Source organism: Chenopodium quinoa, unplaced genomic scaffold (genome assembly GCF_001683475.1).
Source record: "Chenopodium quinoa cultivar QQ74 unplaced genomic scaffold, ASM168347v1, whole genome shotgun sequence".
NCBI lineage: Eukaryota > Viridiplantae > Streptophyta > Magnoliopsida > Caryophyllales > Amaranthaceae > Chenopodium > Chenopodium quinoa.
In genome coordinates, this window is record NW_018742730.1 from 1,828,834 (window position 1) to 1,852,364 (window position 23,531).

The window sequence follows — 23,531 nt, forward strand, 5'->3', positions numbered from 1 at the left end:
GTGAATACCATAAGGAAATTACAATATTTTATATGCCTCATTGTGCTTTATCTTTTTATTTTCTGAATACCATTATAACGAAATATGATAATATTTAGATTATTGATCCTTCTGATTATTGTAAACATGATAAATTACTCAAACTTGTGAAATCAATTATAGCAATTTCCATCCAAATTATATTAACATGATCAATGAGTAGCACCACCTACAAATAATAGCATGAGCAATACCAAATCTTGCAATTGGGGCAATGTATTGCATCAATTTTATTTCTAATAGTCTGAAAAAGCACCAATAATGATCATTTATAAGGTTGTGAATGTCATTTATGACACTCGTTGCACGCCTGCACCCATTGCAAAAGTTGGTGCACCATTGCAAAAGTTGGTGCTATTTTAGCTACTATTCATTAGAGGTGGTGGCATGGAACAAGCGAGATATTGTTGATTGCATTTAAGCTATAATTTATATTTTTTTGAGCTATAATTTGTACGTTGAGGCTAATTTTAGCATTGATTCACATTTTGTCTTTTTAATAATTTTTTTTAGCACTATTCTATGAGGATATTTAAGTAATCTTATGTGGACACCATTTACCACTCCACTATTCATTCCTTTTTATTTAATGCATTTTCTTATATTTGATTCATTATTAATTATTTTCTTATTTTTAATGTGTAATATAATATGTAGGAAATTTTGCGAACAATTACTTTTTTTATTTGAAACCACGAACAATCACTTTATAAATCCCCATTTTGAAAAAAAAATCCACCTTTGATCTGTTTCTTAAACTATGAAAATTTTAAATTTATCTTAGAGTATTTTTTTTTAAAAATAATAAAACAAATTTTGTCAAAAAAATAGATAATCTTGGAAATGAGTGGATAAATTAATTGGTCACACAATTTATGCCTTCAATTTCTTTATGGTAAAGAAACTACCAATTTCCCACCGTAACCATGTCCCAAAGGAAAATTCTCTTCATCCTAACTTTTTCATCAAGAAACACATATTTTTGAAATTGAAAAATAAAATTATACGTACATTTAAAAAAATAAAAATAATCAAATCAACGGTAAAAAATAAGCCACCTCAAAATCTCCTACTGATTAACGCTCCTGATCTTCCATGAAAGTGATAAAAACCCGCCGCTTCAAAAAATATATTAAAAAAAAATTAAACGTCGAAAATTAGGTTGCTCTATAATTTAATTACGGAGTATTTTTGTATATTTATATAAACCCTCAACTCATTTCCATTAATTCTCAAAACCCTCATTTTCTCTCTCTTCAATCTCCATTTTTCTCTCTCCTCTGAACTTTCTTCGTCTCCATTAACAATGGCGAAAGGACCTGGACTATACAGCGACATTGGAAAGCGAGCTCGAGGTCTTCATTTTCTCTCTCCTCTTATTTTTCTGCATTTTCTGATATTTTTCTGGATTTTTTCAGGCTTTTAATTTTGTGATTTGGTTTGATTTTTGCATTTATTTTTTGAAATGAATTAGATCTTCTTTACAAAGATTATCATTCCGATCAGAAGTTCAGCATCACTACTATCTCTCCTACTGGTGTTGTAAGTGTTCTTCATTTTTCAATTTTTAAATCTTTAGTACAATTTATTTGTTAATTTAGTTGTATTTAGTAATTTTTTCATTAGATTAGATCCGTTATTTTTTTTTAAATTTTTGTCTGAAATTTGTTGTAATGTTCAAGTTTAAGCTATAACGTTCCTTAATTTTGTGATTGTGGTGTAATTTTTGAATTAGCTTATAAATGTTTGTTATAGCTTATTAGTTGGATTTGGTAATTTTATGATTAAAATCTAGTTTATATATTCCGATATACTTCTGCTGTTTGCTTGCATTGTGTATATTTCTGCAATTGATGTGCTTGGTCCGATTAATTCAATAGCATATAATACGAGTTATTCTGATATAATGCTGCGATTTGATCAATTTGTGATTAAATTGCTAGCTAATGCTAATAGTTTAGTAATTTTGCTGCTGCTGCTGCTGCTGCATGTCATCGCATTTGCACTGATAGTGAAATTCAACATTTCATTACTAATTTTGATGTTTTTATGTGTTTTTCGCAGGCTATTACTTCAAGTGGAACAAAGAAAGGTGAACTGTTTTTTGGTGATGTGAGTACTCAGGTGAAAAACAACAATGTCACAGCTGATATCAAAGTGGACACCGGCTCTAACGTGAGTTATTTTAATGCTGCAATTTGTTGGATATGATGATTTGATTCATGAAGTATTCTAAGCTGGGATCCATTTTTTTAACTTGAGATTATATTAATTTGGTTTTTTATATCCTGGAGTATAATTATTGTTGTTAATTGTTATTAAGAGTGTAATTATGAAGGAGTTGTTTTGGTGATAAATTAGTTTCTTTGTCCAGATTGAGTTGTCACATCACTAGCTCAAAAGTCAGTGTCAAAGTATTGACTGAATGATTGTTACTTAGAGGCTTCTTTAGAAAGACTACTTAAGAAGTATATCCACAATAAGTCTTATATGTTGTCATTGTCGTTTGGAAGGAAGATTTAGCATATTTTTGAACTGAACTTAGCTTTGTGTAATTCATGCATGCTGTAGCTTAAAGTGCCAAAATTCAGAAGTAGTCGAATCAGGATGACCAATTAGATTGTAAGAGTTATCGTAGGACGAAGGGGCAATTTTTTATACTGGATATTTTGTTTTGTGTAACACAACATGCTATAACTGAGTAAACTGAAACTCACAAGTATATAACCTCCTCCAAAGGAAAAACGAAGATATAGTATAGGAGAATTGAAAGGGAATGGAATCATTTACTGTTTATGCCTTTGTATCTCACTCACGTATTCTGTATTTGCCAGTTGTTGACTACCATCACTGTCAATGAGGCTACACCTGGATTGAAGACAATCCTGAGCTTCAGAGTCCCTGATCAGAGATCTGGCAAGGTACACGATTAGATAACACTTGTATATGAAATTATTAGCATGTAGTATTTTTTTGAGGTTTGAAAGCTAATGTTTGTCTTATGGACAGATTGAGCTTCAATACTTGCATGAATATGTGGGGATATGCACCAGTGTTGGTTTGACTGCGAATCCGATTGTGAATTTCTCTGGTGTGATTGGGACAAATACACTAGCCTTGGGTTCCGATGTTTCATTTGATACCAAAACCGGAAATTTTACCAAATGCAATGCAGGAGTGAGCTTCACCAATGCAGATCTGATTGCTGCAGTTACCTTGTGAGTGGTTTCCTTCTATTACTCTTAATGCTAGTAGTGCAACATTATTAACATATTTATTTTGTTTGAAGTAAAGAGTAATTCTTGTCGATATCGAGTTCAGTTAGCACGTAGCAGAAATTAGAGAATAATATCTGGACAAGGAAAAATAATAATATACATCTTGTCACATATCTGTAGTTAGTAATGCAGTTTGCTATGTTATACTTGTTCAAGCTTGCTATATGCGGAGTACTGTACTAGAAAACAGCATTCTGAATCTACTTGTATCATTTTATACGTAACATTTTACGTTGTGAGATATGGGCTTTTGTAGAAGCATCTGTAGATCTGTTTGACAACTTTAGCATGGAATTGAGAATGACTAAGTTTGACAAAATAAACATGTTCCATATTGTGTATACTGTAAATGACTTGGTAGCATAAGCAACATATATTATAACATATTGCTTTATCATTTCTATCTGAGCTTGACAGCTTTGTCAAATTTTATTATTTATTTATTTTTTATATATTGCCGTTTCTTGGTGCTGAAAAGTGGTTGGTGTTTTTGCAAAGCATGTATATTTAATAAATTATGTGTGGAATATTGTGAAATTAAATCAATTACTTTTTGTTTACTTAGATGACAACAATTGCTAAGAAATCTCTTGTTAATGCAGGAATGATAAGGGTGACAGTCTAAATGCATCCTACTACCACTATGTTACCCCCCTAACCAATACAGCTGTTGGTGCTGAGGTGACTCGCAGCCTCTCAACCAATGAAAACACACTTACCCTTGGTGCCCAACATGCTATAGACCCATTAACAAGTTTTAAGACACGCTTCAACAACTCTTGCAAGGCTAGTGTTCTTGTCCAGCATGAGTGGCGTCCAAAGTCAACAATCTCCATCTCTGCTGAGGTTGACACCAAAGCCATTGAGAAAAGCGCAAAGGTTGGATTGGCATTGGCTCTTAAACCATGAGCTTGTTATACTTACCAATGTTCTGTGTTCTTAGCGGTGTTGACATTATTTCAGGCGGATTAGGTGATTTTGGTCTGTAAAAAATAATATAAAATTCACAAACTCGTGTCTTCACTTGTCAGTTTTCCTTGGTTTTGTTCATTTCCCGTCCATTGAGTTGGTGGGTGACAGTTTTTTTTGAATATTAGAAGACAGAATACTCGAATCAGATTTTGATCGCTGGCTGTTTCAATCAAGAATGCTGTTTCATCTCCTTTAGATTGAAATGTTTGATTCTGTGCTCTTGCTGATTTATTTTATCCACTTTAATACCGTTTTCATTGTGAAAGGATTAATTTGCAGACTAACCTTTCTTAGTGTCAGAGAACAGGTTGAACTTGGAATGTCTGATGTAATGTTATTGTTAATTTTCATTAGGCTGGGCCTTCCCAATTATTTTGGAAGTAGAATCAGGGTCAAGGCCGGGGTCGGTAAACATCAGAAAAGATTGCCATGAATACTCTAATTCTTGTGATAAATTTTCTGACAATTTATCATCTGAGATTTTGTTGCTGTTGTGTTGCGTACTTGCGTTCTTGCCGTCCACAGCAGTACACGATGAGGCCTCCCATGAGCTTTGCTTTGGTAGGACACGGCATATTGGGTTGCCCTAATGGCATAATGGACCTCGTGCATGGAACTATCACAGCTGCAGTACAGCACTACACAACCCTATGGGTCCACCGCTCAAGCCGCAGACCTGCCAAGCTGGAGTTGGGTATCATTGTAGCAACTGTAGTATGATTAAACTCTTAAACAAGAATCCCCCATGATGAGACAGTTGAAAGTCGAATCTAGCCCCCCGCATGCTTAGAAGTCAAGATCACCAATATGCTTCAACTCTTATCCTGCACATTCCTCGATTATATTGTTGATGATGTTATCGTTGCTTCTTTCCTCGTAAAAATAACTTAACATTGCATACTACGTACTTTGTAGTTTGTATATGTTTGAATACCAATTGAAATCAACTCCAGTACTCCCATCATTCCATCAACGTCTAGCTTATCACATAGATTAACCTTAGCTTGTTTTCATCAAATGTCATTTTCACAGTACACTAAGGTGATTCACTGTTTCTACAAAAAATATTGATCGATTCACTTCTGTATTATTGTATTTATGTATATTAGTTGAAACCTATCTGAATTCAATGACGCGCTCTTTACACAAATACACTGATGATTTGTAATTTAGTCTTGATTCTTTTAACTCTGCACATTGGAAGCCACAAACTCCTGCTATATACGCTTTTCCTGTCTCCTCTGTCTTCTCATCTGAGTACTCCGAACATTTAAGAGGCCTGCATTGTATAACAGCACATCAAACAGATTCGATCTTAAACGCTTTCTCTGCTTCCTTCTCATCTGAATATTAAGAGGTCCAAAGAGGCCTGCATTGTACAGAAGCACATGAAACTGATTCATCCGCAACCACTATCTGCAATGAGCTGAGGTCAGTCAACACGACAACCATACACAAGTGACAATATTATACATAAATGAAAGGTGATTACGTCATTTCCACACGAGCTACATAGTATTACAGGAGAAATAAAAGCATTAAGATTTCCAGTAGACAAGGTACTTATTTTACAATGTGGTAGGGGTTTAACATTTAGATTAAGATGATGATGCTTGAAGCAGTCCATCTCTAATCTGCGTGGCAGTGTCACGCACAGCACCAGGCCCATGTGGTATAAACACGGCTGATGTCTTGGAAGCTGCACCAATATCCTTCATGGTGTCAAAGTATTGTGTGACAAGGATCATGTCTATAACATCCTTAGCACTTGTCCCAGGAACATTATCAGAGAAGCCTAGTACACTATCCCTAAGACCATCAACAATTGCCTGTCGTTGCCTGGCGATACCCAGCCCTGAAAGGTACGTGGATTCTGCCTCTCCTTCTGCCTTTTTTATCTGTAAAATCTTCTCTGATTCAGCTTTGTCATTTGCTGCCACCCTTAATCTTGTAGCTGACAAAGTTAATCCCTTACCAGAGTGAGAACACATACATGAAATGGGTGATTCATGAAATAATTCAACAAAAAATTGTATGGTTACCAGCATTGATTTTCTCATGAAACGAATCTACTAAGACAAAAGATGCTAGAGGCAACGAAAAAAAGAGGACAACGAATGTGTTACCAGCATTGATTTCATTCATAGCCCGCTTGACACCCTCATCAGGTTCAATATCAATAATGAGTGTTTGAACAATCTCAAAGCCATAATGAGACATTGCCTGAGAAGAAATTCCTCAGTTTGAGTGTCAGATTCTGTATGTACAGGATTACTTTCTTACTGATGCATGATATTTCTGTAAACTTACTTTTTCGAGTTCATCAGCAACTGCTTTGGCAATTTCATTCTTCTGATCAAATACATCATCTAGATTTAGCCTTGGAACACTGGCTCTAATCACTATAAAATATTAAAATCAGACAGGTTATGAGAAAAATACTCCCCTGTTAGCTTTTGCTGTAAAAAAAACTGCAGTGTTCAATTATGCTGTCATATTTACCGTCAAAAACATAGGCCTGAATTTGAGAGTGAGAATCAGTGAGTTTGTAAAATGCATCATTTGCCTTCTCAGCTAGGACACGATATTGAATAGATGCAATAACATTGACAAACACATTGTCCTGCATAGATCACTCTATACTCATTGTCCAATATCCCTATGCAAGGGTACAGATCGAACACAGTCTACATTAATATACTTCATGCAAACAATCCTAATTCTAATTCAATATGATCAAGCTTTTTTCATATGAAGCAACTCATGTCGGCTAAATTAATAAAACTGACAGCATAGTTGATTCGAGTACTTTTAATACTGAAACACAAATGGTAAGACAGACTAGAGATACTGACCTTGGTCTTGGTCTCACAGCGTACATCTAGCTGTTGTACACGAAGACTAAGCTTCCCTGCGATCTGATCACCGATGAACCAGGGGACACAGTGGCACCCTGGCCCCGGCCCAATACATCATCAAATTTACCAAAGTTGCCCTTAATAGCAACAGTAGATTGGTCAACTTGAACGCAGCAGAACAAATTCCCCATAGTTGTGGTCTATGTAATTCACCTTAAGGTTTAAACCACAGGAAAATATACTCAGTATAAGGGGTTACGAGAGTATTGATCATTACCAAAATTCGAAAATAAATAAATAAATCATAATTTATTGAGAGCCAAGAATTGTTGTTCACAATCATTTACAGTACTGTAAAAAATTACAAATTTAAAGGTGCAATTCACACTTAATCCTAACTATTGAAGCACCAATAACAATGCAATAAAATGATGTTGAAAGTAAAACTTTCGTTGACAAAAATTGTTGTGTAGATAATATCTATCCGTTTGTTGAACGTTGTGTTTTGTTCAAAGAAAAACAGAAAACAAGAGATGATTATACGTTGCAATAAAATACTCATTATCTATTTTATCACCATTTTTTTTTCAATGTTATTAGCTGATTATTGGGGATGCCCCAGTTTCTCATTTGTTTCTGTTGAGAACACCTTGGTTCAGGCCCAGGCCCAGGCCCAACACACAGAAGAGACTGGAGCCCAAGTCTACTGAGTTAGTTAAAGTCAAAGCTGTTAGTTAGTTATAATAACCTCTTTATTTCCTCTGTTAATTTTGTCCTTAGCTAGCATTATAAATACAATAACCAGCTGTAATAATTAGGTACTTGTATTAATTCTCTTTTAATGCTTCAATAAAAATATCTCTCTCTTCTGCTTAAACACTTCTTCTCTCTTACATTTTAATGGCGAAATCAAGGTTTTGACATGGTATCAGAGCTTTAGGCGTCTAGATACTGAAGTTTTTTCCGCAGCATTTTATTTTCGACAATCGAATTCTGGTTTGGTTGTTCTTCTCTTTCCGAATTTCTTTTCTGAATTTCGTCTTTTGATTCTTGAATTGTTATTTGATTCGACTGTTTTCGATTGGGATTTCTGTGCTCAATTTTTTGAAGAATTATTTGATTGTGTCGTTGATTTCTGTATTGGAGATTGAGTATTATTAGGGTTTTTTTGATTGATTGGTTAAATTGAATAGAGAAGCCGTTGTTCTTAATCTGGGATTGATTAAGATTGTTTGGGGATTCTTTGATTGATGAAGTATTGGTTAATCGAAGTATTATTCAAAGTTGATTCTTGGATTCTTGCATTGTTTGGACTTTTTTTATTGATAATTGAAGAACTAAGAGTGATTTTTTGAGGATATAATCAATTCTGTGAATTTTCTTTGTTGTTGAAATATGGCTAGAACGGAAAGTGTTGATAGTACTAGGGTTCTTGAACTTACCCAAGATCCTAGCACAATTTATTACATTCATCCTTCTGATAACAGTACCCATAAGTTCATCTCTGAAGTTTTTGATGGAGAAAATTACTCTTCATGGAAAAGATCAATGGTAATTGGGTTATCAACTAAGAATAAGCTGAGTTTTTTTTATGGAACCTTGCCTGTTCCTTCTTTTGGGGATGATACCTATAAAGCCTGGGTAAGATGCAATGACCTTGTGATAGGTTGGATTCTTGGTGTCTTAGGATCTGTAACTAAGAAGAGTGTATTCTTCTATAAGACTGCAAGAGAAATGTGGAAAGATTTAGAAGAAAGATATGGTCAAGTTTCTTCTACAGAGTTATATGGAATCCAAGAAGAAATCTCTTCAGCCCATCAGGGAACAGAAGAAATAGCAAAATTTTTTGCAAAGATCAAAGTTCTCTGGGATCAGCTTGATGATGTAAATCCCATTCCAGTGTGCACTTGTAATGGTTGTGTGTGTAATGTTACTGGGAAGTTTTTAAAGATTCAGCAAGATTACAGGTTGCTGCAGTTTCTGATGAGGTTAAAGGATGAGTATAAACGAGTTAGAAGTAACATACTGATGATGCAGCCACTTCCTACTTTACCCTTGGCATATGGAATGCTGTTACAAGAACAAAAGCATAAACAAATCAGTGAGCATGCTACAACTGGTACTTCTTCAGAGACTTTTGCATTTGCAGCTGCTAGAAGAAAGTTCAATGATTGAAATAATTTCCAACAAAGTGGTTTCCAGTCAAACAACAGACCAGGATAGAGTAATCAAGCTTATGGTTCACAGTCTTATGGGAACAAAGGTGGTTTTCAAGGAAGGAATAATACTAATGGGTGCAAAGGAAGGAGTATGTTCTTTTGTGAACATTGTAAGATGACTGGGCACACAATGGACAGATGTTTTAAGTTGAAAGGTTATCCACCTGATTTCAAGACTAATAATCAGAAGAAATTTGCAAATCTGGTGCAAGGTGATGGTTCTTTTGCTACAGATCAGGGAGATAATAACAAGAATGATGATGACCTTGTTTCAGCAACCTTTACAAGGGGACAGTATAATAAGTTGCTGGATTTTCTTGATTCCTCAAAAGAAGAAAACCATGTGAATGCAGCAGTTTCCAAAGAAGATAACAAGTCTGCAGTATACTTTGCAGGTAAACTGTGTCTATTTTCTGCTTTTAAACATGGATGGATCATTGATAGTGGGGCTACAGACCACATTTGTTATGATTTGTCATTATTAAATTCTTATTCTGCTGTGCAAAATGGAGATAATACAATTACTATTCTTGATGGTAGTGAGGTGTCCATCTCTCAAATAGGAAAAGTGACTTTAGAGCAAAACATAGTACTTAAAGATGTTCTTTATGTCCCTGAGTTTCAATTCAACCTTATATATGTTCATAAGCTTTGTAGAGACTTAAACTGTAGTGTTAAGTTTACCTCTGATTCTTGTATTATACAGGATCATTCCTTGACCAGGGAAACTGTTCTTGGTAGACAGAAATCTGGGTTATACCATGCAGGTGATAAAGTGCAACCTATCCCTTATGATGATTCTAGTTCTTCTACTTCTGATGTCCCTGATTCTTCTACTTCTATAAGTAATCACACAGTTACATATGCTAGTTCAGAAACTAATAATGCTAAGCTTTGGCACTTAAGGCTAGGCCATCTTCCCTTTAAGCAGATAGGTTATGTTTTACCTGAAGTGAAGAATAAAAGCTTGTGTGATAGTATTTGTCAAATATGTCCTAAAGCAAGACAAACTAGGCTATCTTTTTCTTCTAGTGAAATAAAAACTTCTGCTCCTTTTGAATTGATACATGTTGATATTTAGGGTCCTCTTAGATTCAAAACTCATAATGGATGTACTATGTTTCTTAATATTGTTGATGATTTTACTAGAATGACATGGATTTATATGCTCAATTTCAAGTCTGATGCTGTTCAAATTCTTTTTGATTTTGTTGCCTTTGCTGAAAAACAACATGGCTGCCCTGTTAAGTGTATTAGGTCAGACAATGCTAAAGAGTTTACCGAGGGAAAAATTGTTGAACTTTACACTGGGAAAGGGATACATCATCAGTCAAGCTGTGTAGATACCCCACAACAAAATGGGATTGTAGAAAGGAAACACAAGCACTTGTTAGAAACAGCTAGAGAACTTTATTTTCAGTCCAAAGTTCCTCAGTGGTATTGGGGAGAGTGTGTTCTAAGTGCAGCCCATCTTATAAACAGGGAAAAATGGAAAACAATAATCCCACCTTTGCTCAGTCTTCCAAAAATAATCCCACCTTCTATTATTCCAGAAATAATCCCACCTTTAACATCAATCTTCTTTTAACAAGCCTTGACCGGTTTTATTAGGTTGGCAAAATGGCAACTGGTTAGAGAAGGTAACTTCACAGGTGTTGCTATCTAATTGGTTATTTTGATGATTAAAAAAAAAAAAAAAAACTCCCACCCTTCCTTTCCTTTTACCCTCACCGGAGATAGCCTCAGCACATGGCAGCCGGCCTGACCAGCCCCACCCTCCCAGCCGAAGCCGACCCATTCCCTTCCCTGCCGCCTGACCAATCCGACACCTTTCCCTTCCTTTTCCGATCCCTTTCCTCTTTTTCACTTAAACAATCTCACCCCTTTTCCTTCCCTTTTCTCCATTGAATGTACTCCAAGTTCACCCTCAAAGCAGCGTGTGAGCTTTCTCTCCCCCATTAAAGCAACTTCTAAGGTAACATGGATTGTTTATATTAATAATTAAAGGGTTTATCGTCAATTCAATTGGTGATTTGGGTTAATTTAAACATTGTTAATTGTTGTGCTGGGGCGACGCGATGGTGGTGACGGTAGTGGACTAGCATTGAATTAGTTGAGGGAGGAGGTTGCGAGGTGAGATTTTTGGGTGACAATGGTGACAACAATGGATTTTGTCGCTATGAAATGCGGGGTGCAAATGTCTCTCTTTCCTCCATTAATTTCCCACTACTTTAACCCTTCTAAGTAGCCATGAACAATTCACAAAGCCTTTCTTCTTCCTCTTATAACTCTTCCATTTTCGTCCCTGGCCAGGTTTCTTTGTTTTTTTATTTCCTCTTTGTTTCTACTATATATGATTTCCTCTTTATTTTTCTTGATGAATGCATTTTTATGTTTCTTGTTTGCTTTCTTGCGACTAAAATCCAATTTTCAATCTTCTTAAATTAACTGTGGAAATTTGGAGAATGTTTTTTTTCTTTTTGTTGTTGGACGACGATGGATTTTGTTGCTGGAGGTGAGTTCCAGGTGGGGTAGTGGGCTGGTGAGGATCGATGGTTAGCATTAGTTGAAGGAGGGATGATGGTTTTGGTGGTGGTGAGGAGGTGGCTATTGGGGAGAGGTAAGGGGGTAGTAATGGGTGCAGGGTGGTCGGAAAGGAGGTGGGCTTATTTTAGTTGGCCATTAGTGTTTGGCGGCAGACTGGCAGTGGTGATGGTGGAGAGGAGACATGTTTCTAAAAAAAAAAATAAAAGAAAATTATTTGACCGGTAGAACAAGTAACAAGTCAAAGGGCTTGTTAAAATAAGATTGATGTAAAAGGTGGGATTATTTTTGGAATAATTGAAAGTGGGATTATTTTTAGAAGACCGAGCAAAGGTGGGATTATTGTTTTCCATTTTTCCTATAAACAGAATGCCTCTAACAGTCTTAAATCACCAAACACCTTATCAGACGCTTTATGGAAAACCTCCCAATCTTTTTCATCTAAGAGCATTTGGTTGTCTTTGTTATGTTTCAACTTCTAAAGTTAAGAGAACTAAATTTGATTCTAGAGCCGATCCTTGTGTTTTTATAGGGTATTCTCCTACTCAAAAAGGTTATAAAGTTCTGCACCTAGATAACAATATGATATCACTCAGTAGAGATGTCCATTTTCATGAACAACATTTTCCTTTTCATATACCTAAAACAAAAGAGTCTTCACCCTTTCAGTTTTTCTTACCAAATCAAAATAATGATCATATTTTTACTGATCCTTTCTTAGATATTACAGAGGGGTACCCTGCTTCCAGAGTGCTACCTAATAATGATTTTTCTACTACTTCTTTCAGTAATTCTCATACAGAGTCCAGTTATTCCTCCAGTTCAATAAACAGTCAGTCCAGTCCTGATTCTTCTTCAAATTCTTCTCTTTTTCCCTATCCCATTCATACTGAAACTAGTCCCAGTTCTTCTGAAATTTCTGATGTATTGTCTCACCTAATTCCTGAAGAAATCATTGACACCAGAAAATCATCTAGGCCTAGACAGAATCCTGCCTGGATGAATGACTATGACTGCAGAATGACTTCTAGGTCCACAAAAAAGGCTAATTTTTCTCATTGGTGTAATCTGGTATGCTATTCTAATATTCCTGAATCTAAAAAGGCTTTAGCCATTTTGTCTTCTTCTATAAAAGAACCAAGAACTTACAAAGAAGCCTCTAAACATTCTGAATGGATAAGTGCTATGAGAAAAGAGATTGATGCACTTGAAAGGAATCAAACATGGGAAATAGTTGATCTACCTGCTGGAAAGAAACCCATAGGGTGCAAATGGGTGTTTAAAATCAAGCTGAAGGAAGATGGCACAATAGAAAGTTTCAAGGCCAGGCTTGTTGCAAAAGGATACACACAAAAGTTTGGGATAGATTATGAAGAGACATTTTCTCCTGTTGTGAAGATGTCTACAATCAGGTGTGTAATTGCTTTGGCTGCAAGTAAAGGTTGGGACATGTATCAGTTAGATGTAAACAATGCTTTTCTGCATGGAGATCTCAAGGAAGAGATTTATATGGCTTTACCAGAGGGCTTGAAAGGTTCTCCTGGAAAAGTTTGCAAGCTCAAAAAGTCCTTGTATGGACTAAAACAAGCCTCAAGACAATGGTATGCAAAGTTGGTAACAAAACTTGCAAAGAAAGGTTTTCTGCAGAGTAATAGTGATGCATCTATGTTCCTGAAAAAGAGCCAAGGAAAGATCACCATTGCAGCCATCTATGTTGATGATATTATATTGACTGGAGATGACACAGAGGCTATTACTGATCTTAAGATGCATCTTGACAAAGTTTTTAGCATAAAAGATCTTGGAAGACTTAACTACTCTCTTGGGATAGAAGTGACTTACCTTGATGAAGGAGTAGTTTTGACTCAAAAAAAGTTTACTCAAGAGTTGTTGTCAGAGTGTGACTTTCCACTAGACAAAAGTGTTGTTACTCCTCTACCACAAAATCTCAAATTGTGAGCTGAAGATGGTATATTGTTAACTGATGCATCTTTATACATAAGCCTGATAGGAAAATTGAATTTCCTTACCAACACTAGACCTGATCTTCCCTACACTGTTCAACACTTAAGTCAGTTCATGCAAAATCCTAGAACCACTCATTGGGAAGCATTGCAACACACCTTGAGGTATGTATCTCATACTGTAACACCCTAGAAATTCCTTTCCTTTAAATACCCATTCTACTCTTTTAAAATACGATTTAGGAATAACTAAGACATTACCGCCACCGTGAAAACGGCTAAGGCAATTATCAAAGATACACAGCGGAAGACTCAAAATTAAAAACCGATTAAACAAGTCAACCCAAAGTCAACCAAACGAAAATAAAGTTTAAACCAAACGAACAAGTCAAATAAAATCAAACTACAATTTGGAACCATTAAAGGCCGTTATTCAAACACCGTTCCCAAAACCAAACCTTTGTGTTAGTCCACACATAATATATCATAAATAAATAAAGCATTAAACACCTTGTAACCTAATGAAAACTAATAGGATTCACTCTTCACTCATGCCCCATCATGATCATGCTTCAATACCTGAAAAGTTTATCTCTACTTGTTTCCACTACTCTCCATTACGAATGGGTCATCATAGGGCCAAGATAAAGACATGGCCAAATACACAAACACACAATCAGCAAAGCTGAGTACATAAGCGTAAATTAGCCACACTAACATGCTTTTACCTATCAACACACACTTACCTCATTGCACCTGTTTACAAGCACACACACCAATCAACAAAACACAATGACTAGACACTAATTAATTCATTTTGCATTGATTACGCATCGAACGGGTTTCCACCTCCTAACCTCCCCCAAATAAATTTGAGGTTAACTGGCACGGGAGCTAACCGTGCCAACGACAAAACCACACAAAGGTGGCGGAATTCCTGCGCATAATAATAAATAAAAAGAAAGGAATATACAGCGTCCTGTACTCCATTAGAATTTATGATTAAATATAAAACCCATAACTCCCCCATTGTTCATACTCAAGGTATATACGTTCCAAGAGTTTTGGTGCGTAATCTCTTTCACTTTACGTTATTTACATATTATTAGACTTGGTGATGACTCTCAAAGCATAATAAGTCAATCAACAATAATTATTCAATCAAACAAACATACTAATTTAATCCTTGAATAATTAGTGACAACATATTATTTATTTTGAACCCTTTTTAATTCTACCCCAGTGTCAAAGACACCTTAAACGCATAATGCGCCGAAAATCCTATCCCTCGATGTTAAAAACACCTTAAGTGCACAAAGGCACCAACATATAATTTATTCCTTGTGTACATAGACACTTATATAGCTCCTTCCTCATGCTTAAAGCATCAATAAAAATTATTTGAACCATAATAAAATTCCTTTTCAATATTCCAAACATAATTAAACATGTAGTTTAATTAATCATGCCTTCTAACATGCCATAAATAAAAATGTGGTTCAAACACAACATGCCCAAAATATAATTTTCCAATCCATAACCATCACAAATAATTCATGCTTCGCAATTCAATCACAATAAACACCATAAATTCACAATCCCATACATAAACCTTAGCATGATGCTACTTGTAATTGATTGAAATCAAACCTAACATGATTCTACATCATCAAAATATGCTAAGTACGCGTACGTACCTTGAGTACGTTATTAAAATTGCCACGACTAGTAGAAATCGCTTACTTCAAAGTCTCCTACACATTAAATCCATAATAGAGTATTAATATCCACTCTAAACAAATTTCCAGCAATATATACTATTTTAAAACCCTTCATAATTTAATTAGAATAAGCTGAAATTATATTTAAAACACCATAAATTAAGTCCCAATTAATGGGTAATTAAAATTTCTTCAAGAAACATAATATCAAGTGTTCTACATAAAATTCCAACACTTTATTATAATTAAAACTTGCTGTAATTAGGTTTTAAAACACTTAAAACAAAGGCCTACCCTATTATACATCATAATCTTTCAATTAAATCATGAATCAAGAACCTAGGGTTTCAAAAATTGGGGCTTTTTAATTAAAAACCAAATCTGAAAATTAATTAACACAATTACAATAACCAAACATCAAAATTAAATCTCCAAACTCATAATTTATAATTAGACTAAATCATAGATTAGTTTTGGGTAATAAAGATTTGATTTTTAAAAGAAAAAGCCTCTTTTTTTTTTCGAGAAACATGGTTGCCGACAGCAGGGGGCCGGCGCCACTGCCGGTGGTCGCCGCTGCTGCCGGCTGGTGCTGGTGGCCGGCGGCCCACCGGTGGTGGTGGTGGCTGCCGGTGGTGGCTGTGCGCGGCAAGAGGGGAAGGGAAGGAGAGAGAAAAAGAAAAAAGAAAGAGAAAAAGGAGAGAAGTTTACCTTGGGTTTTCTCCACTCTGGGAAACATTGAATTGCCTCATAAGAGGGATATTTATACCCCTTCTCTATCTCCCCTTTTACCCTAAACTTTCCTCCTTTAGTTTTTCCTAATCCCTTCCCTACTAAAACTTGTTAAAATCATAATTTCTTAAAATAAAACCCCAACTTCTATTAATTAATTAATTAATTAGACAACCTTTCCTTTTGTAAAATATTCCCAATTTACATGGGATAAATAATTAAAACATCATAATTAAAATGCTAGAATTATTTAAATACCCTTATAAAATTTATATATATTAAATAAAATACGTATAAAGTGTACATATATTAAATAAAATACGTATAAAAATACGGGGTATTACACATACAGCTGGACAGGGGATACTGCTGAAAGCCTCAAATGCATTGACTCTGCAGGCTTTTAGTGATTCAGACTGGGGTGCCTGTGTTGACACCAGGAAGAGTAAAACTGGCTATGTTTTGTAGTTGGGGTCTTCTCCAATCAGTTGGAAGTCTAAAAAGCAGGCAACAACTTCTAAGTCTTCATCTGAATCTGAATGTAGAGCCATGGCCTGTGCTGCTGCTGAAGTTACATGGATGGTTAGGTTACTTCAAGAGCTTGGGGTTCCTGATTTGCTTCCTGTTACTCTCCACTGTGATAACCAGTCAGCATTACATATTGCAAGAAATCCAGTGTTTCACGAAAGAACCAAACACATAGAAATAGACTGCCATTTTACTCGAGAGAAAGTGATGGAAGGATTGATCCAGCTGACTTATCTTCCAACAAAGTCTCAGCTTGCAGATATCTTCACCAAGATTCTGTCTTCTGCTCAATTCTCTGAGCTTTTATCCAAGCTAGGACTGTTCAAACCACAGTCTAGCTTGCCGGGGGGGGGGGGGGGTGTTGAGAACACCTTGGTTCAGGCCCAGGCCCAACACACAGAAGAGACTGGAGCCCAAGTCTACTGAGTTAGTTAAAGTTAAAGTTGTTAGTTAGTTATAACAACCTCTTTATTTCCTCTGTTATTTTTTTCCTCAGCTAGCATTATAAATACAATAACCAGCTGTAATAATTAGGTACTTGTATTAATTCTCTTTTAATGCTTCAATAAAAATATCTCTCTCTTCTGCTTAAACACTTCTTCTCTCTTACATTTTAATGGCGAAATCAAGGTTTTGACAGTTTCTCACGTGCCATTTTCTTAAATAAGCCAATGATTCGATTGTGGATCCCATAAATGAAAAACTTGTTGATATATTCATGAAAATGCTCTCATTCTCAATATGAGAAGCAGGGAATTTCCCGATAATTATTAAGCAAGCTTACAAGATCATACTAAATATCAAAAATACGATATGCAAACATTACTTACAGATAGAAAGGATGGACAAGGCGTCAATGAGAGAGCTGTTGGCGAAAATAACTTGCAATCGCAAGGATGCTTAGCAGTGATTTCTCTTTATATATTGTTGTTAAGATGGTAACTGCCTTTTACAACAAGTTATTATTCTTTAAAGACAGTTTAGAATAGTCGAGTTAAAAACATTTGATGACGGAGTTTGAGGAATAGCTCAGTTGGTTAAAGCTTTTCTTCCAATATCAAAAGATTGGGTTGAGAATTTTTAACACGAAAATGATTGAATTAGCCCTTTTTTATTAGGAAAGAATTATCTCTATCGTACCAAACCTTATTTATTCAACATGTTACCCTAATACCCTACGCAAGTATGATTCAGCTATTAGCTAAGACTGATTATTATTAACGAAACAAAATACAAAAATTTGATTGTTGACCATATAAAACAGGTAGATATTACTAGATTTAGAGTTCTATAAATCTATAATTATTAATTATATTTTGAAATTTGAATATTCTTTTTTTTTTTAAAGACTACTTTTCACATGAAGTTCTTATCATTAAATAAAATATATTACGGGTCTTACATGATCAGTTGATCACATTATTTAAGAGGCTATGAAAAAGATGTACAGTACGTATGAATTGTTGCATGAGATGGCAAGCATGTTTATCTCCTAACTTTTTTTTTTTTACATACTCAACATTCAGTGCCGTGCGTACTTCATTATTATGTGCTGTCTATTTTTCTTGATCAATCCATATGTGACAATTCATATAGTAATTTCCTTAATATTGGAGAGCTGACTTTGACAGTTGATTTATGAGAAATTGATGAACAATATTTAACTATTGGGCTAGTTCTCATACGTTGACATTCAGTTTAGTTCAGTTCAGCTCCTAATTTCCTTCTCTTATAAAATATTTATTTCAGTTCAGTTCAGCTCAGCTCAGTTCAGTTCAGTTCAGTTCAGCTCAGTTCAGTCAATGGGAACAGGTTGTCTAAAAAATGAAAAGAAATGTCTAACTAGTTTAGTTGGTTAAAGTTTTGGGATGATATCAAGATCAAATTCCATCTTTATAAGTGTCATTGTGCCTCTTTCTAACACTATAAATGAATCATTCAAGTATGAGAAGACAAGACAAATAATTGGATACCATATACAATATTTAATTGTTTATATTAGTTTGCTATTTATGATTTATTTGGTTAACTAGGAACTTTTTTTCAACCGATTTAAAAGGGTTTTTTAAGAAGCTATGTGTAAATGACGGGTGGAAATGAATAAGAATGTAGAGTGTGGTTACTAATTACTATGCACCAAAAGTCCAAAAGAACACAAGTGCAAATGTGATACATTCTTCTATGCTTGAACCCTATAAGTAAAAGGTAAACCCAATTTTTTTTTTTTATTTTATTTTTTATTTTTTTTTATTTTATTTTTAATTTTTTTTTTATTTTTATCATCATCATCATCATCATAATGTCCACAAAAAGTCGTGTACTTTGGTACAATACTCACTATGCACTCTTGTCTATCATCCAAATTGCAAGGTTTAACATATATTTTTTTCAGAACACAATTATTTTTGAATTGCATGATTAGCTGATTAAATCTCACAAGTATTCAATTAACTCTACATACATAACCGGTAACAGCTTTATGTACAAATTCAATACAATTTCCGAATTTCGTTCATAATTATATAATAATTGAGTCAACACCAACTCAAATAAGCAAATGACAGTACATAACTACATAACCACACCAGTAGTTGTTTTCCAATGAAAGCTACTAACAAGCAACTACTCTCACACAAGCAAACATTGAAAAGAAGGAATGAAATTAACCGTCACAACTCAAGTTTCCCTGCAGAAGAACAATTTAATTAACCATATCTGCATCACAACGCGATTGATTATTAGTGAGATGATGATGCTTGTCCTTGAAGCAGTCCATCTCTGATCTGTGTTGCAACGTCACGTACAGCACCGGGTCCATGAGGGATAAACACAGCTGATGTCTTGGAGGCTGCACCGATTTCTTTCATTGTATCGAAGTATTGTGTGACAAGGATCATGTCCATAACATCCTTGGCACTAGTCCCAGGAACGTTGCCTGAGAAGCCTAGCACACTGTCTCTAAGACCATCAACGATTGCCTGCCTCTGCCTAGCGATACCCAGTCCTGAAAGGTACTTGGACTCTGCCTCTCCTTCAGCTTTTTTGATCTGTATGATCTTCTCTGCCTCGGCTTTGTCATTTGCTGCCACCCTCATTCTTGAAGCTGACAAAGTTGAAGTCATTGTCAGATTGAGTTCTTAAAAATGTAATGGATGATTCAAAGACACTTCTATTTGAAATTATGATGATTTCAATGTAAGTCTTATACAAACTCTCTGATAGCATGTCATAGGAAGAGTATTTCTCATGTGTGCCAAAGACACAATTAATGTTCCATACCAAATAAAACGCGGTCTGATTTTATACATGAATAACAATACTTCCAATCCTAGGGATGCTAGAGGTAACAAAACATTGAGGTTGATGAATGTCTTACCAGCATTGATTTCATTCATAGCGCGCTTGACATGCTCATCAGGTTCAATATCAGTAATGAGTGTTTGAACAATTTCAAACCCATAATGAGACATTGCCTGTAAAGAAAATAACAGTTTTGAGCTTCAGAATCTGATCAAATATATACAGGACTTCAGGATTATTTGTGCAGCTATATACATGCCTAAACTTACTTTTTCGAGTTCATCAGCAACTGCTTTGGCAATATCACTCTTCTGCTCAAACACATTATCAACATCTAGCCTTGGTACAGTTCCTCTGATCACTATAAAATCAGAAGGATATAAAGATTCAGACTTCTATAGCTATTGAAGTTCGAAAATGCCAAAATATATTGCATTTCATATCGAATTACCATCGAAAACATAGGCCTGGATTTGGGATCGAGTGTTGGTGAGCTTGTAAAATGCATCATTTGCCTTGTCAGAAAGGGCTCGATATTGAATAGAAGCAACAACAGTGACAAACACATTGTCCTGCATAACAAGAAGCAGGTCACTCAATACTCATATATCCAACAATCTTAAACAATCACATAAAATTCAATATTTCATTAGGCATTGTTCTGTTCTTCAAACAAATCAATACAGAAACGCATGCAAAAGCAACAAAGCTAAGAGCATATGTAATCTGTAAAGGTACTTGGTAAAGGAATCAAAGCGAGACATATAAGAAGACTGACCTTGGTCTTGGTTTCACAGCGTACATCCAACTGTTGTACACGAAGACTAAGCTTGCCTGCTATCTGTTGGCCAATGAACCAAGGAACACAATGGCACCCTGGCTCGAGCACATCATTATATTTTCCGAAGCTCTCCTTAATAGCAACCGTCGATTGGTCAACTTGAACACAGCACAACAAGTTCCCCATTTTATGGTCTATGTAGTTTTTCTAAAGGTTACAACCACAAGAAAATTTCAATAGTAAAAGGGGTTAACAAATTATTACTCAATAACACAATAATAAAAAAATAACATTTTGGAACAGCTTTTCACCAGTAAAAATTAAGACAATACATACAACTCTTATGCACGTTCAAGAACAGCTTTATTAAATTAAAGATATCTAATAGTCTAATTAGATAGATTAAACTCAGTTCTGGCCAATTTAACACAACTCACAAGCCAAATTTAGCTCAATATAAATTTGATTATTAAAACAAAAATTCTAAAATACTAGTAACAAAAATCTCCATGATTGAAAACATTTTAGGTGTGAATAATGATGATTCCAGCTAATTATAACCATCGTTAAGTCATATCATTAACCAACTTTTCTTAAAATAAAATTATTTAATCATCAATTTTTTTGGCGTATATAATAAAATTAATTAAGTATTTTGTAACCCATGTTTGTAATTATTGTATGATGTCTCATTCCTACCTCGTATAACTATGAAAATCAAGTCATACGAAAATAATTCGTATGTAACTATGTTTACATTAACTGCATAAAATATTTACACAAAATCAGGCATAAATAGTTTTACATTTTTAATTCTTCTATTTGTGTTAAGGGTAAGAAAAACCCTTCTACATTAGAATTGTTGAGACTCTCGAGAGGAGAGAGGAAAAATGAGAAAAATGAATAAATAAATAAATAAATAAAAGGGTTATGTTAAACGTCGCCCTTATACTCCTTTACTCTTATGAGTTATGACCACAACAAACATTTATCACCAAGGCGAATCAATTGATCTTAGGTGAACATTTTTTTTTTTTTGACAAAACCGCTATTTCACGTAAAATACTCATCAAGTGGCAAAACCACTACTTCACGTAAAATACTCATCAAGTAGCGGTTTTGTTCATAAACAGTAAAAAAAATAGAGCATATATTTACAATATTGCCACTAGATAAACAACATAAAGAAAGATTTTTTTTTTTTTTTTTCTCTTACCACTTGACAGCTAGTCGAGTAAACCAAGTTTTTCATATGTTAATTGGTAATATTATAATTTATACCACATTATTGAAAATTTACTGATTGAATAATACTTCACGCAATACAGCCCATCCTAAAACCATACCTAACAATTCGTAGCAAAAACAACAAAAGTAATCTAAATTTTCTTTTTGAAGAAACCAATTGAGCAATTTCATATCATAATTCATAAAATATCATATAATAAATTGAATAATAAAGATACAAAATCAAAATAACGGAGTATAAAGAAAGAAAGAAGAAAATTAAATTTGAGAAAAAAATTCTTACAGATTGAGAGAGAAAGATGATGAAGAAAAAGACAAAGTGAAGATAGCTGTTTGGCGAAAATGGCCGAGAAATCGCAAAGATATTCACCAAACTAAAATCCCTTTTTATATTTCTTGGTAGCAAAAATTAGTGACTTTTTTAACAAGTTTTTAAATCAGAGTCAATGATGTTATTTTGTCGAATTTTCCACTATTGTTACAATATTCTTTAAGCAACTTGTTTTTAAGTTTCTATTTTTGTTAATGTACTAATTAAATGCAGTTATTAGTCATTTTCCTGGGAAATTTCAAGGAAATGTGGTTGCAACTCTTGCTAGACCAGGTAATTATTATTCTTTGAAATAATGTTGAGTCAATCACTTTAAATTTTGGATAAACATTGATTTTTCCATGTCCACTTGATTATACTTTGGATAATGATAATTTCAAATTTCACTCCCATTTAGATTAACGAGCTAAACAATTTGAGAATCGAATGGGGAGAGGAAAGATGTCTCCAAGCTCGAGTGCTCCTAAAGTCCTATTCTCTATATGGAGTATTAGAATTGGACCCTTAACTTCAAAGTTACTCCGTATAAGTTAGTTTAATTCTTTACTATTGGGATAATAATATTTGATATTTTGATACTTGTATTTTTGCTTTCGCTTATTGCTCTAGCTATAAACTTGTACATAGCTATACTATATTACTATAGTCTATAGATAAAGTTTTATTAGTGATTATTTTTTAGTCTATATGTTCCCAAATTGAGATATAGGTCATCTTTATTTCCTATAGTAAAAGAGTATTGTAGACCAAACTGTTTAAAAGTGGGCTTTATCTCTACAACATGGAATTTTTTTTTGGGATGATCAATGCAGATTGCGAACCAGGGCCCCTATTATGTTTATTTGTGAAATTTTGGCCCGTTAAGTTACTACTTACAATTGGTATTACATACACCATGGTGCACCTAGAAATAGGTGCACCAGGCCCAATATGAGCCCAACAAACGGAGCCCAGACTAACAATCCACGCCCAACTAATGAAATCCAGACACCGATCCACACCCAACACACGTGATT

At 34.6% G+C, this 23,531-nt stretch overlaps 2 protein-coding genes and 1 pseudogene across 2 annotated transcripts; 1 reads left to right on the top strand and 2 right to left on the bottom strand.

Moving 5' to 3' along the window:
- Positions 1 to 1,237: 1,237 nt before the first annotated feature.
- Positions 1,238 to 4,479, top strand: LOC110723415 (mitochondrial outer membrane protein porin of 34 kDa-like). Its single transcript, XM_021902771.1, has 6 exons — positions 1,238 to 1,394; positions 1,514 to 1,581; positions 2,104 to 2,214; positions 2,874 to 2,960; positions 3,049 to 3,257; positions 3,920 to 4,479. Exons 1-6 carry the CDS (start codon positions 1,346 to 1,348, stop codon positions 4,224 to 4,226), a joined length of 831 nt encoding a protein of 276 aa, XP_021758463.1. The 5' UTR covers positions 1,238 to 1,345; the 3' UTR covers positions 4,227 to 4,479.
- Positions 4,480 to 4,602: 123 nt separating this feature from the next.
- Positions 4,603 to 16,765, bottom strand: LOC110723414 (annotated as a pseudogene).
- A 2,492-nt stretch (positions 16,766 to 19,257) lies between these two features.
- Positions 19,258 to 22,626, bottom strand: LOC110723416 (hypersensitive-induced response protein-like protein 1). Its single transcript, XM_021902772.1, has 6 exons — positions 22,468 to 22,626; positions 20,934 to 21,143; positions 20,607 to 20,727; positions 20,425 to 20,516; positions 20,232 to 20,328; positions 19,258 to 19,958 (listed from the first exon to the last, which is right to left on the bottom strand). Exons 2-6 carry the CDS (start codon positions 21,120 to 21,122, stop codon positions 19,594 to 19,596), a joined length of 864 nt encoding a protein of 287 aa, XP_021758464.1. The 5' UTR covers positions 21,123 to 21,143; positions 22,468 to 22,626; the 3' UTR covers positions 19,258 to 19,593.
- Between the last annotated feature and the right edge of the window lie 905 nt (positions 22,627 to 23,531).